Source organism: Glycine max, chromosome 15, assembly GCF_000004515.6.
Source record: "Glycine max cultivar Williams 82 chromosome 15, Glycine_max_v4.0, whole genome shotgun sequence".
NCBI lineage: Eukaryota > Viridiplantae > Streptophyta > Magnoliopsida > Fabales > Fabaceae > Glycine > Glycine max.
In genome coordinates, this window is record NC_038251.2 from 13,039,790 (window position 1) to 13,055,805 (window position 16,016).

Consider the following 16,016-nt stretch of genomic DNA (forward strand, 5'->3'; position numbering starts at 1 on the left):
TGATACTATATGGATGGGTGATTTGTGTGATGCTAGTGGTGCTGGTTAGTTCTATGGCCGAAAGTTAGGAATCCAACTCTCATGAAATTAATTCCTTAAAGAAATTACCGTATCAATTAAGTAACGACTCTTCTCACAGATGTTTTATCTACATAATCAAGAATAGAGCCTCTATCATAAGATTAAAAAAAAAAAAAACAAACTACAACTCACTAAACATTGGTCATACCTTGTGGGTAGCGATACTTATTAGTACCAGCAATCATATCCTAGTTTTACGGAGTTGGAGGGGTTTTGTTAAATTTTATAATCTATATACATAAAAAAGAAATGCACAATTGAATGGATATAAAAAACTGAAACTAAACTCATTCGTTGTTATATTCTCAATTGTTTATAAGAAAAAATTATCATTAAAGTAGTACAAGACCTGCAAAGCTTGGTACATGCAAAGCTGCGTCCATCAACTTATTTGGTTGAATCCAAAAGGAACAAAACTGACCAATGGCTAATCTTATCCTTGGTCTCTGATAGGAACCAGAGGAATAAAGTAGAAAAGAAAGTGAACTTTGTATTAAGATAGCTCAATTACAAGCTCACAGAACACAACGATCACTAATGAAACAGTAATGAATTGGAGCATCTCCTTACAAGATGAATATGAAAAAGAAAAAAGCAGTGACACTACAACTGTTAGAGAACCTCCTCTGCTCTAGACGTTTATGGCAATGCATTTTACAAAATTTCAAGAAAACAAAATCCATATTTCAACCCCCTGAAAAGGATGAGAAAAGTGTAGCGACAGACCTACACGTTATGTTTCCCATTTTTACGAAACTTCTTAAAATAACTAATTTTCAATCATTATTAATTTATATTTAAAACAAGTAACATTGTTATTACATTTTATTTAAAGAAAACTTGCAGATTTTTTTCCTATTCACCACATTTCATCTGATAATATAACTACTACATTTGTTATTCAGCCCATTTGTTTTCAATTTTTTTTAAAAAAGAAAATTGAAAGCTTTTTTCTAAATAACCCTGCTAATGATACGAACCAATTAACAGTACCACAATGGTCCCTACCACAACTAAGGCTGGCAAGCAAATGATGATTCTCAAAGTAGAGGCACAATGTCAGCATAGAAACTTTTGGCACAAAAAAGCCATAGCCAGCACAATGCTTTTCTTTTTCTTTTTGGCTCTAAACCTTTCCTTGTGTATGTAAATACTAAAACATCACTAATTCTACAAAGTATTGGTCATCTCTGCTGTGTGCTACTGCTAGTATCAGCTTTAATCCCCAAAAGAGCCTTTAACAGGGAATTTTGCTATGTGAGTATATATCTACAAGCTATTTGATTACCTTCATGTGAGTATATATAGATATATGCTATAACCTCAGCATCTATCAGGTATTGTGGGCATCTAGTTAGCTTCAGATTCTATAGCTGCAGGACCCTTCACACTCATAACCAGCACATATAAAACAGTCCTTCAAGTGATCCAAGCCATGCACCCTGAGACGAGTCACGCTTGTATTGGTTTTCCTCTTCTGCTTTAAAACCTATACAACCAAATAATACACTTTAAGATTAGCAACCATCTGAAAACCAAAATATAGGAGAATTTATAAAATTGAAAGCAGAAAGGCTGAGAGGATATCATGCTCACTATGTCCATATGTTTTATAGCACACAGTGGAGATAACTGAATCAGAGAACTTGTCCTCAAAAAGCAGTTCACCAGACTTGATACTCCATAACCTTAGCTTGCAATCCTCTCCACCTGAGATGACAAAGACAAAATTTTCAGACTCTAGAATGCTAAATAAATAACATCACTGAAACAACACCCACCTGACATAACAAATCTCTCAGATGGATCAACACCAATCTGTATACGGGTATGAGAATTCACATGCCCTTCATAACATTGAACAGCACCCCTCTGAAGTAGACGAAGATCATAAAGTCTCATCTGAAAAGACAAAGAACCCATCATTAAAAAGTAATTTCTCTCAAGATATGCAGCCAGCAAGAAATGGTGGCTACCATGACAATTTAGGTAATGGTTTTCTTTGTTATCTTGTAAGTTCTGGTAACATATATTGCCTGCATTGGTCATTATATTTATATCAATCAATATATTATCTAGGTGATGCAAGACCTGGAGAACAAAAATCAAGATAATCTCCCATGAAAAAAGAATTTCAATTAAACGGGATCAATTACACTTAGTTTTTGCTCATTAAATACAAATAATTTCTCTTCAATTAAAATATAAGAAACAAATTCGTGCAACTGCCTAATCATGAGATGCTGCTGCAAATTTTCGGCATTCTATGCCTTGTAAGAGCAGACATAAATGATATAGGTAACAATTTTCCAGAAGAGTATACTAACCGATCCATCCATTGAGCTTGCCAAAAAGTACTGATCATCAAACTGAAGTGACGCCAAACTAGTGTGAAACCCACAACATAAATTACAGAAAATAGTCAGTGAAAATCAATAATATTCAAATGAAGATACAAGTCATGTAGACAACCAACAAGGAAAAGGATGACTAACCAGGAAATAGATGAAGGCATCCTAATGGTATGAGAAGGATATATGTCTCCTTTGAGCTGTAATATGGGTGAAGCATACCATATCAACAATAGATAAAACTCAAAGTGTAATGACCATCATAAAGTGAATTACCAGACATTGAGGAACAGATTGTGAACATAGAACAAGAAATAATTAGTCCCATCATATAAAAAATTTATACAGGGACTTAAACAGATTCACAAGGTTTACATTATATATTCTGAATCTCTCTACAATATTTTATTATGCTACATTTTGCTTGTTTGTTGAAATCTTCTGTTTCTCTAGCCTATCCTCAATTCTAATTTCCAAAACAAAGAAAAATACCTTGAACCATTCTTTATTAGAACCTCCAACTTTCTTGTCTGAAGATGTATATGGTATCCGATGGGTAATAAGTCTACCAGAAAGGCTTTCTCGACTCTCACGAGAATCTACAGTGACAATTGCTCCATTTCTTAGCCCACATAAAATCACATTTCCCTGCAACAACATTGAGAAAATAAATTGAGAATGATAACCTCATAATATGGTCAAAGGATATGTCATGGTGGTTTTGTAGCCAAAAATGAAAACATAAAGACAGAAATCAACAAATATCACATTTTATTTCACATCAATGAAGAATTTTTTTAAGGACCAGAAACAAGGAATAAGATACTCCCTCCGTTCCTTTTTAATTGTCGGATTTTTGGAAAATTTATGTTTCTATTTATCTATCATTTTTCAAGTTCAAGATAACATTAATTAGTCTTTTGTCAAGTATACCCTTACTTTTCACCTAGTTTTATAATTAATTTACACATATGGAAAGTTACTGTGGGACATTACCTTTGATGTAAACACAGTATCTAGCTGATAAAAATATATTCCTTTTTTCTAATGATTTATTTGATTGAAATAAAATGTCCTATGCAGTATTTATTAGGAATAAAAAGGGGTAACCTACTGAACTAACAATCTGTTGCGCAAAAACATCACTTTTACAATGTAAAAACCATGATATCGTCCCAGTTTCCAGATCCACTGAAGCACCTCCCAAATTTGTACCTAACAACAATAAAGAGCACAAATAAATATATGGCAAAAAAATTATATATAAAGTTACAAAGGGGAAAAAATTGTAATGTCTAAAAGTTTGTTCATAATTCAGATATTTCTTATGGAAGAGGGTATATCACAACCGTCATGTTCATGAACTACCAAGATTTAACAAACCATTTCCCATGGTACATATTTCATTATCTTAATCTAATAAAAATAGAAGCAAAATGCAGACAAGAGACAGAAGCAAAACCAAACAGATCATTCACAGCCATATTGATTGATACAGGGTACACTAGATCATTCCATGTAGCTAAATTTTATAAACTGAAAATCAAACAGTGAAGAGATATAACGGATTAGGAATAGTATTCCTACAAGAATGGGGTGACTGAAAAATACCAAAATATAATAAAACTGTCAGTGAACAGAAGCGAACCTAGTATCTCAACAATCCAGAATTCTTGATAAACTGTTGACAAAAGTTTGGGTGCATGTTATGGCCCAAAATTATTATCCCGTACAACCTATAGCTATCGGTAATAATCGAAACTCAACTGGGTCGGAATCTATGTAGGGAAGTGCTAATGAGGGAACATGAAACATAATAACAAATCAGCAAGGCCATGAACTAATGCTAATGTTTAAGTACATATTCCTCACAAAATGTCATGTGGCTGTATCTAAATTTAACATTATTTGGCATAAGCATATGCATCTGAGCATGCATGTGCCTGTGTATATGTGTGTGTGGGAGAAAGAGTGAGGAGAGCAATATGTAACTTGCCAATTACAGCCCGATGTCTATTATAATCATATTCTGCTGTCCAAATGGTACACCTGAAAGAAGCAATTTCCTCTAGTCCGCTCCATGTGTTCAGTATACCTGGTCCAAGATTTAATGGTTCAACAAGATCAAGAGTATAAACTGATCCACCTGATGTCTCTGATCCCAAAGTAGTAAATCTATTTTCATGTTAAGATCTTTCACTTCAAGATCAATTTTATCATAAATAAATGGCATATAGTGTTCCAATATTGATGATAGAGAGGATTCAGCAAGTCAAATATAAACTATACTATATAGCAAAACTTGGTAATCCAATGTCACATGGATGATCAAGATTAGAAGTATCATGAAGATCATATGACTAAACATTTTAATTTTAACCATATATATATATATATATATATATATATATATATATATATTGCATGGCTATATAGTGCTTACAGAGAAATAACCAAAAAAACTCAAAAGGATACAATGCACGTCCAACAATATGACCATCATTGACAGCGTGAGAAGAGCACTTAGGACCCAATCTTATACTAGATATTCTAGAGGACATAAGCAGTGCAGCTCGATTAGGTTTGAAAACCGGCTTAAGCACCTCATTATGCTCATCTGTTCTCCCTTTAACATAATTCTTCACACAATCTGCCCTCCATTTTGTCCCACCATCATAATTACGCCCAACCCCTCCAACTTGAGAAAAACTGCAAAATACCAAATTTCACAAACTAGTAAAATAGTAATTAACATTTACGTCAATGTTAACATGAATCAAATGAATAATAAACATCTGTTAGGTTCAAGTGCAACCAGTGTGAATCCAGTCAGTTTGCTAGATCATCAAGGTACTGATAAAATGTTGACATAAACTGATCAGTTGTTAATTAGAGTACTAGAGCAATGTTGCAAAAAGAAGATTAAAGCAAAATGGAAAAACAAATTGAATAATTTAATGTCAAGATGAAAAGATGCACACCAATTGATTAAGACAAACATACTGACTGTTGGTCACCTGATAAGGAAGGTAGCAGTTTTTTAAACACTGGATAGCGGCGAGTAGCGGATGAACCCTAGTGGGATTGCTGCTATTTTGAAATTTTTTATATAGTCTATATAATGTGTACTATATTACTATATACATATAAATTCTCAAAAATGATAAAAAAAAATTACCCTAAATTAATGACATTAATAATTAACAATAAAAGGCCATGAGTGTCTGAAACATAACATACAACTACAAGTAAATGCCAACAAAAGTTAAATACAAGTTTTCTAGATAAGAATCATCGATTATCATCTTTTAAACCCAGGTTGTCTTTGTTATCATTTTCACTACTATTACAGCTGTATATTTCATTTTTGGAAATTAAAACCCTAAAAATAGCCCCCAAAAAAAGCTCTAACGCCTCTATTCAGAGGGCTTTTTTGGTATCAACACATACGCTTCCATAGTGCCGCTATGGCCGCTATTTAGTCCACTACTACCACTACACTAAACAGCTCCACTATGGCAGCCTCTATAGCAGGCAGAGGCCGCACCACTACGCAATTATAGTACCGCTATTTTAACCATGGAAGGTAGTTCATAAACTTACCAGCCACTTAACAGTATCTTAATCTTCCATATGCAATGAAAGAGGATATCTCATTCCTCTTTCTCTTGCTAATAACTCAGGATTTTTATTCTTTATTGAGCCGAGCTTTGCACTGATTCATCTAATTGGCAACTACAGACTTAATTTCTGCTTTCTGTTTTAAACTTTTTACTTGGAAGAATTTATCTGACTTAATAAGTACAACTAATTTTGTATATGGAAAATGCTAGCAACACACTCTTTCAAACACTCTACTATTTTTTTTAAAAGCTCAAACACTCTACTATTAGCAGAAATTTATTAGGACTCCTGAAATAAAGTGGGTCTTACTCTGTATTGAATAAGGTCAATTCATAATTTTGTGATTCCCATAACATTTTTACCAATGTTATAGTGTATGCTGGGAAGAGTGCATTAAAGAGTGTGTTAGTACTACTCCTCTTTTGTCTATTTGGGTGAGCTTATAATTATTCGTTTAGCCATCCATTCATTCCATTGTCCTAAGATCAATGTTGAAGAGAGAAGAGACCAACGTCATTTAGCCTTCAAAAGGTTTGAGAGTGGATAAATGGGGTAAGTTTAAAAAAAGGGGGCAAAACCCCAATATTGGCCTCCACTTAAACAGTACAAAATGCCGTCGTCACCCTGCTCCAGGCATGACAGTAAACTGCAATGCAACATGCTCTATTTGCAGCACACCACCTCTCTGGCACAATTGCGATGCTACAAAGCATGATTAACCACTATCCGTGCATCAAACATTCTATAAAGATGAGAAGTGCTTGCAACATACTCCCTACTATAAGGTAAAATTTATTGGAAACTACAAAATCATGCGTGAAACTAATTAAATAAGAATTAGGACCCACAAAAATTTATGATTTCCAATAAATTTTAACCAGTAATAACGTGTCCAAAAAAGTGTGTTAGGGAAGTGTTACTAGCAGTGCTCTTAGTTAGTAAGATTAAATGTTACACTTTACAATAAAACTTTACACTTTGATATAAGGGCAATGGTTAGCAAAAATGTTATTTTACTTAATACATTTTGATGGGATCATAAAATAATACAAAGATGTACTCGCTTAATTTAACTTGCATAAATAGTTAGAAACAACAATAAGACATGTTTACATTTCACAATTGATAAAAGAAACAATTCAATCACAAAGGTTAGAGAATAGAGATTCTTCCAATCATCCTAGATTACATTACAGAAAGCAAGCAAGCACAACAACAAACAGAAAACACACACATAGGCACAAGTTATACCTCATCGAGCCATTTGTGCTGCCCGTCAACAAAACATCAGTTTCAGTTTGCCCCTCGGATGTCTGCACATCAACGCGCAAGTGTTCCAAAGCAGTAATACGCATCCCATCAGTTCCCCGATATTTCCAGACCTGCAAACTCAATCTTTGATTAGATTCAAAGCTCGGAACGATGTAGAAAAGGAAAAAGCGATTCGCACCACAGGTCTAGATGCTTGCATTTTCCGGAATTCCTCAGTGAAGTTACTTCTGCAATACCGAGAGATGACGACACTGTGACCATCCAACTCCCTAGCCTGAAGCAGCTTAGACAGGGTTCTGTTTCTAAGCTTCCTACAACAACTCCCACCACTTTCCTGTAACCAAAACCAGTCACATTTCAAGTTCAATTCAATTCAAGGAGCCACATATAACCCTAATAGGGCAATGCATTAAGGTTTTACAAATGAATACACCATCAAATTGGTTCCTAAAGTATTACCCTCTTTCCTAAGTAATCCTCAAAGTAATTAAATTATATAAATAATCAATCAAGTATTACAAATCATGCTACATAGTCCTTCAAGTATTTAAAAATCCTTCAAATCAGTTCCTCAACTTAGTAAAATTGTCAATACTTTACGGATTACTTGTATAAATTTCATAACTTTAAGACTATTTAGGATAAAGGGTAATACTTTCGAGACCAAATTGATGGTTTACTCTTTTACAAATATTATTATATATTATATATACCTGATTGGAAGAGGTTTGGGGTGAGTTAAGAGCAGGGGTCTTGGGCTTAGAAGAAGAGCCAGGAATGGGGCCTTTGATGGGAAAATACCTGTTCTTCTCAGGGTCATAATAAAACCCTGGAAGCTCTGTTGCAACAAAAAAAAAAAACTGTTACTACATTACATTCAATTACAAGTTATGAATTGGGATGAATAAACATGTAAGTAAATGTGATTGGAACAAATGGATTCATTCACCTTTTGGTTGTGGCATGTGTGCCGCTACTGCAGAATCGGAGAAAACCACACCAGAGCGTGAGGTTTGTTGGTCGGACGAGGAAACACGGTACGGCGTACGAGGTTTGGGAGCGAGTGAGTGAGTGAAAGGGAGAATAACGTCACTGGTTTTAAGCGGTGAAATTAGTTTGCATTTTAGTTTTGGTTTGGAACATTTGTTATGTATATACGGGGAAAAGAAATATCATGAAGTAAACTATTGTAGTAATATTTTTAGAGATTTTAAAAAAGTAGAAATTAATTTATTTTTTGTGTATAATTATAAAAAATTAAAAAATACTTTTGAAAAAAAAATTGATTTTAGAGAGACTATTTACAATAGTTTTTAGATTTCTTTTTCTAGCTCCTAATTATTTTTTAAAAGATTTTAATGATATTTTTTGTAAGAAAGAAATAAAAGGGTGAGATTTAGGGTAGACGAAAATAGAGTGAATAGAAACAAGTGAAAAACATAGTGAATTTAGGGATGTTTAATTTAAGAGAAATAGTAAAGAAAAAGGGAGAGAAACGAAAAACTAAAAATAAAAAATATATAAAATAATTGATTATGGTTAGCTAAAATGTAATTGTTTTTTATAACATCTAATTTTTTATCCGTGGCAATTTAAAATAATATTAAAAAATTTATAATAATTAATTCACCCTTAATTATGAATAAAAATAATAATAGATTGTTTTCATAAAGGAATGCGATCAATTTTCATTTTTGCAGTATTTTATGAAGAAATAAAAAGTTGTGAAACTCATACATTTTTATTTTTCTTCTTTCTTATTTCCACATTACCAAAATGTATTATTTTCTATCTTCTCTCTATTTTTACTCTCCTTTTTATTTTCCTTCTATTTTTTGGATACCAAATAAAGCATGAATAAACGCATAGAAGAACATCACAACTCGAGAGAGGGATAGTTTACGAATATATAAAAAAGGTGGGGTACGAAGAGAACAAAATGAGTGAGAATAGCAAAGGGTCCTTTTAATGTTAGAAAAAAAAAAAAGCTAACCCATTTGAGAGAAAATATATTAAACACTATAATGTATCCAACAGCATCAGTCAAATCAATGTAGAAAAAATAAGTTTTTTAAAAGAAATAAAATATTAAATAAGATGTTTAAATAAAATATGTATTTAATAAAAATGGTGTAGCATTATCATTTAAAGAAGCAAACAAAGATTCAAACTCAGTGTTCAATTGATCTTTGTTACAATCTCTTTCTGCCCATATCAATTTTGTTTCCAATGGTAGGTGTAACAAATCTGGTTGGATATGACATGGGTTTCAATAGAATATTTATTTTGTGAAGTGACATATTTATACAAACAAATAAATAATAATCACAATGTATGTTAGAGAGTTGTCTCTGCTCATGCAAAATATCATCCACTAAATACTAAATACTCTCATGTTTTGCTCCCACACATGCTCGGTCCTATTTATGTTAATAGAGATAAGCATTGTAACAATTAGCTTCCTTAAATAATAGCTTGATCCCCAATTGCTAGCTTCTTTGACAACATCAATGTATTCTTTATCTTGATGCAAAAATCTCATTGCAAAGCATGCATCTCGAAAAGTAGATAAAGTGTTCCAACAATAGTTTTAGTATCCTCAAAGCTAAAAGGTCCCTTGGCAATAGAGAGCATCATCCTCAAATAAAAGAGCTCATCGTGGAACCTTGTTTTCTTGGTTGTCAGCATCTTTTTGGAAGGTGCGTAAACAAATTTTGAGACAAACTATGTGTGTAAGATTTCTAGTGTCACTATACAGTTTGTTACTTAACAGTTGGCTTAGAAAACAATGAATCCATATTCTCAAAATCACCAAATAGAATAGATTGTTCTCCAGGGAGATGAAAGTATAATCTTTCAATTGTTGGTGTTCTTCAATGGATTGGAAAAATAAAAATTCTCCTGCAGGTCTCACATGGTGAAATGTACTTACAATTTAGATATTGTTTCACTTCATCTCTGTATTGCATTTTAGAATCATCAACATTCTTTGAGGTATAATGACAATTGTAATCCTATCACAATCCTTGTTGATGTACTTGATAAAGATACTTTGGTTACACCATTCAATATTAAGATGAACTTTGTAATACCTTACCAACAATTGTGGATTATAAGGGACCACATAGTGATTGTCAAGAGATATGCCATTTTTTTCAACAACAATTCCGTTATCTCTTCTTCTATACAAAGGGTAACCGTCCTGGTCCACAATGGTAGATGTTTGAAATTTCTTTGGGAAAAACCTAGAGCAATAACCATCTTTCATGCATGGTGATGCCCTATTGGCTGACCCACAAGAACCATGTATTGTATAATTTTTTTACATATTCATACAATTTTGGATCTTCCTTTTTATTAGGTATCTTAGCTGAGATAATTTTATTAAGATATATGCAGGAAATAAATACTTGTTGGAAGGATGTAAGAATATAAGGATAAGGGCATGAGATAAACCCTTGTTTTAGAACTCTATCGTGTAGATATCTTTATAAAGGGAATGAAGTTCATTATACATCATTATGTATTTATAGTTAAATAGGTTAAATGTAATAATAATAGAGAAAATAATTCAAACAGCTAATAAATTTGACATGCAAGGACTTTGTCAAATATTTCATTCTTCAAGTGCACCAGAAATTGGTCTAATTTTATTTTTAATTCTAAAGGTGATCAACTAGGTTATTGATGAAAATTAATCATAAGGTAGATTATTTTGTATAATTTGTTCATAAAAGGATTGTACGAAATAACAATCCTCTCTTTTTATATATTAAATATTTTATTAACACTTATTATTTTTTTAAGATTTATCCATCACATATGTTACCTATTATATTATATTTCTCTCTCTAACACCATGTTTGGAAGAGATGTATTAGGAAGAAAGGAAAAAGGAAGGGCGGAAAAGATTTAAAAAAGTGCTTTCTTTTTTTATTTGGTTTCTTAATAACTTGGAAGAAAATAATAAAATTCATGTGATACTCATGTTTTTTTTTATAGCTCTCTACAATTTGAGAAGAAAAGGAGAAAGTGTCTTGTTACATATGTTTGAATTTTCGTTTAAAACAACCTTGAACAACTTATTAAGAGAAATTTCTTTTTCTTTTTTTCAATTTCTATACAACTAAATAATTAAGAAAAAATAAAGTTATATATATATATATATATACATATATATATATATATATATATATATATATATATATTATTTTCTCATTAAACAACTTAAATAATCATCTCACTCTCTACTTCTTTTCTTTCTTAAAACAAACATATATACCTTAAATATCATTTATCAATTATTTAAGTGTATATGAATATTTTCCATTAAATTATTTTCTCCGCTTGGTATATTTTAAAGACAAGCGATGCTAGCTAACATTTACGGATTTTGAACTTTGTGGTCTTTATGCTTATGCTATCATGTATAGATATTTTAAGAACATTATCTTGTAAATAGAAATTTGAATATTGTATTTATTTAATTTTTCGATATTCAATTAAGAGTTCAGGAATCTAGTTTCAAACCTTGAAAAAGCCATCGTTGGAAACTTAAATTTATTTCAATTTGAGTCTAATTAATTCAGGTTACAATCCAGTCGAAGCTCATTACTTTTCCTAAATTTCTCATTTTCTTTCCTAGCATCAGACAATTGACTCTTTTTAAGAACACAATTCTTTATATTTATGCCAACTTGTTGAGATAATTTTTTTAAAACTAGTGCATGAAATGTATATCTAGAAGAAAGAAAAAAAGATAAACACCGTCTAATTGAGAGAATGAGATGTATTGAATAAATTGTCTATTCTAATTTATAATCCAGAAATTTATTGGCGTAAAACGAAAAAATCATTTAATTAATTTCGTTAATTTAAAAATGAAGGAAAAAAACCCTGCTTATCTATGTTGCCCTTTGAATCTTGGCTTTTGCTTCTTGACTTTAATTTTGAAGCCAGCGTGACGATTGTGATAAAAGAATACAACGAAATTCTTAACCCTACTCACTCTATAAATGTTAGACCATATCCAATACAAATTTTTTGACCAGTTTTTTAAGTTACTTTTTGTGATCTTCAAAGTGTTATGTTATTATAAGAAATTCACATATAATTTTGTGTTCTAATAGTAAGAAATTCTAGATAACTTTAAAAAACTCATACTTTTATATATTTTTTTTTAATTTTTACTTAATTATGGTTTAAGTATGATATTTTTATGTATTAGATAAATATTATTTTTTATAGTGAAGAAATATTTCCTTGCAAAAAATACATATCTTATTTTTACGAAACTCTCCTTGTCATATAGATTTGTTCCAATTAAAAAAAAAAAAGTTTATTCACTTAAGAAATCGTTCAAGAAATCCCATATCGGAGATGCTTTTACTTCACATGGCACATATTGCACAACTCAAATGCATACATCACTACTAGAAAATAGGCTTTTAATATCAATTATTTTTTACTTTCAATATCGATTTTTAACCAATGTTGAAACCACCGACGTTAACATTATCAATGTTAACATCAATTTTCAAAAAATTGATGTTAATATACACTACATGATATCAATTTATACAAAACTGATGTCGTATAGACCAAAATCGATATTGTTAGGTGCATAACAACATCAATTCTAAAAAAATCAATGTTGAATTGTGTAATCTGAAGCGCTTATTACATCGGTTTTTAAAAAATCAATGTAGAAAGTGTCTTTACAACATCACTTTTAGACCAAGTGGTGTTGTTTTTTGCAAAAAAAAATTAATATTTTGTTTATTTTTACAATGAACCAATTTATAAAAAATATATTAATTTTAAATTAAAAATTTAAAAATATTATTTTCATTACGATATCACATTACTTACCATCTTATCATATTAATCTAGAAAAAAATTTAAATGATAGTTATCAAACTATAAGGTATGAACATTACTCATTTTTAACTTACATATATATCCTACTACAAAATAAGTAAAAACTAGATTTTTTGCATTTGAAAAACAAACATCTTTTTCTCTTTGTCATGATACAGAAAAGAGGAGACAAGATATACTATATTATCATATAATATATTAGCTCCCTAATAATGTATCAGGTTAGAACACAAGCAAAATTCAAGCTATCAACATTTCTTTGATAGTAGGATGCTCCTATACAATCAAGAATAACATTAACACTATGTTTTAATTAATCTCATGTCCTATGTTGTTCTAGTTTTAAATCAAACCTATAACAGAACTTCATATCATGTAGTGTCACATTCAAACATAATGCTAGTCTACAAGTGAAACTAACAAAGGAAACACACAAAGTAAAATGAAATATTTATGTGGCATTGTTGTTGTTCTAGATGCAACTTTTCTGAATTTGCCATGTCATACTCCCCATTTTCCAAATGCCTTTGCTTTGGTCTTAACCTGGAATTAGTAAGTGCTAGCTTTTCCTACATATGCATAAATAGAAGGAGTGAATAGGCAATTTAGTCCCTGAGATTGTAACCAGTTTGCATATTAGTCCTTAACTTAAATTTTAATTCAAAATAGTCCCTATCTTTACATCCGTTATGCAAATAAGTCCTTGCTGTTAAAATCTAATTTATTCCGTTAGTCAAATGTCTATTTGGCACACCTCAGTCCACGTAAGCAACCCAATGTGGCAAGTTTGAGTCCAATGTGGCAAGGACTAAATTGAAAAATCTAAAGAAACACAAATTTTCTTTCTTTTGAAGCCATAGTTCTCTTTCTGTGCTTCTCGATCTTCGTTCGCGCTCGACCCTTCTTCTGACTTGCTCAACTGGGGACCTTGGGGTGTGAGCTGGAGAATGGAGAGTTTGTGCCGCCGGAGATGCCGGTGATGATGTCACGGAGCAGTGAAATTGAGAATGGGGAGATTGCCGGTGAGAGATGGAAGAAAGGGGAGGCGGAGAGGATAAGTAAGTATCAGCTGCAAGAAATATACATTACTGTTTACAGATATAATTGGCGAAAAGAAAAATTGGACTCTCATGGAAATACTCAAAAGTGTGGAAAATGCAAATAGTAAGTCACACTTCTAGAACTTGCTGCAGAATCATTACCCCACTCTTTCAAACACGGTATAAATAGGGTAAGCTTCCTTCATGGCATCAAAATCGGCATCCAAAATATATTATTTGAAGCAATTCATGGAGAAATAGAATTCAAAATATTAAGAACAACAATTACATACGGGTCAGGCGAAAAAGAGGAATTTGCAAGCTGTTCATCAGGAGGGCTTCCATCAAATGAGATAGCATGTGCAGCCCCGGCTGAGTAGCAAGCAGAAGAAGAGGCTGAGAAATTCTTGAGCCATGATCCATGCAGCAAACTCGAATCCCGGATCCTCCTATTAGCATCAAAAGTAGAACACCCAAAACTCAAAGGACCATACAATGGTTGTAGTCTCCTTAGATTCACACTACCCCTCAAGCAACCTACAGCAGGCTTTGTGAAGTCTCGCACACTACCACGACCTGAGATTAAGCCATAAGCATAAACATCTCCCAGCATAGCATTGGAATGTGAGGCAGTAATCATTGATTTTGTGTGAAGTGTGTGACTTGAAGTGAGCGAACAAAGAGGCAAAGCTGAACTTCTGTACAAGGATGTCGGCACTCCTTGTTGCCTTGTTATTGCTTCCCGAATGCGACAGTAAATGGTTGCATTCAGCCTTGAGAGAATGCCAGGCATGATCTTATTCCCCTATGCAAAAATACCCTTAATTCAGTTTCCCGATTAAGAATAATGTGAAACCACGGGTGTGATTTGAATTAACAAAACTCATTCCTTTTTTACCCCCACCAAACCTTGCTTCAAGAGTAATGAACCGCACTCATAATCTGAAATGTTGAAATTTGAACAAATATTATTTGAAGTTTCTAACTTCATGAAAACAAACACCCCACCAGATGCAAAGAGCAAGTACTAAATAATTGATATAATCATTTGTGAGAGAAACCCCCAAAATGTTTTGACTTGGGAAATATCTTTTTATTGAGAAGCAAATGTACTGGGACTGTATCAATTTTGCATCAGTCAATAATGGATTTCATCAACCTGTTCAATACTACTTAGGCACTATCTTATATTTAAAAAAAAATTGAATATGTCAAAGCCAATTAAAAAAAAATGAAGCGGTTTAAAGTTAAACAGGGCACTCAGAAAAAAGTTTAGGCATGAATTCCAATGTGGTCCCACCGTAAATTAATACCAGCAAGAAAAAGAAGATGGATTCTAATGTTCTATGGCGTACCTGTTGAAGGAGGAGTTTCCTGTTGAAAGAGCAACAACAAGAACAAAATGCGGCGGTGAATGAAACACATGAGGCTTGTAACGTCAATGAAATTTTTTACTCAGGAGGCTTGTAATCTAGAGATGCTCAAACAAGACGATGGTCAATTAAGAAATCTGAAAGTGGTTACAACAGGATGGAACAATTTCTTGCTTCAAGATTGAGGGAAATTATGAAGGCAAACTCCTGCGACTTTTTTATGCCCAAGGTACACCAATAGGTTCTGCAAAAGGGTTTGGGTTGGGGTTTTGGTTTGCAATTCCACTGGAGGAGGGCAGATGGGGGTTTGGGTTTTTTGGGGGTTAGGGTTTTGGAGGGGAAGAGGGGAGAATGGGGGTGGAGGAGGAATGCGGAGTTGAGGGTGGTGGTGGCAC

At 32.5% G+C, this 16,016-nt stretch overlaps 2 protein-coding genes across 2 annotated transcripts; both read right to left on the reverse strand.

Moving 5' to 3' along the window:
* Positions 1-1,115: 1,115 nt before the first annotated feature.
* On the reverse strand, positions 1,116-8,437 carry LOC100798753 (DDB1- and CUL4-associated factor 4). Its single transcript, XM_006597688.4, has 13 exons — positions 8,278-8,437; positions 8,042-8,166; positions 7,507-7,662; positions 7,308-7,438; positions 4,908-5,141; positions 4,429-4,607; positions 3,547-3,647; positions 2,925-3,080; positions 2,577-2,632; positions 2,409-2,466; positions 1,863-1,983; positions 1,678-1,791; positions 1,116-1,570 (listed from the first exon to the last, which is right to left on the reverse strand). The coding sequence occupies exons 1-13, from the start codon at positions 8,291-8,293 to the stop codon at positions 1,473-1,475; spliced, it is 1,545 nt and encodes a 514-aa protein (XP_006597751.1). The 5' UTR covers positions 8,294-8,437; the 3' UTR covers positions 1,116-1,472.
* A 5,756-nt stretch (positions 8,438-14,193) lies between these two features.
* LOC102663249 (uncharacterized) lies at positions 14,194-15,663 on the reverse strand. The gene is made up of 3 exons (XM_041009568.1): positions 15,604-15,663; positions 14,538-15,053; positions 14,194-14,277 (listed from the first exon to the last, which is right to left on the reverse strand). Exons 2-3 carry the CDS (start codon positions 15,039-15,041, stop codon positions 14,194-14,196), a joined length of 588 nt encoding a protein of 195 aa, XP_040865502.1. The 5' UTR covers positions 15,042-15,053; positions 15,604-15,663.
* Between the last annotated feature and the right edge of the window lie 353 nt (positions 15,664-16,016).

Bases quoted from the DNA above. Each gene is read 5' to 3' on its own strand.
- LOC100798753 (XM_006597688.4), bottom strand. The intron at 1,984-2,408 runs GTTAGTATACTC...TTGTCTTTTCAG, and splicing joins CAAGCTCAATGGATGGATCG to ATGAGACTTTATGATCTTCG. The intron at 1,792-1,862 runs GTGGGTGTTGTT...TTGTCATCTCAG, and splicing joins TGAGAGATTTGTTATGTCAG to GTGGAGAGGATTGCAAGCTA.
- LOC102663249 (XM_041009568.1), bottom strand. From the start codon at position 15,041: ATGCCTGGCATTCTCTCAAGGCTGAATGCAACCATTTACTGTCGCATT. The intron at 14,278-14,537 runs GTAATTGTTGTT...TATTTCTTGCAG, and splicing joins CTTTTTCGCCTGACCCGTAT to CTGATACTTACTTATCCTCT.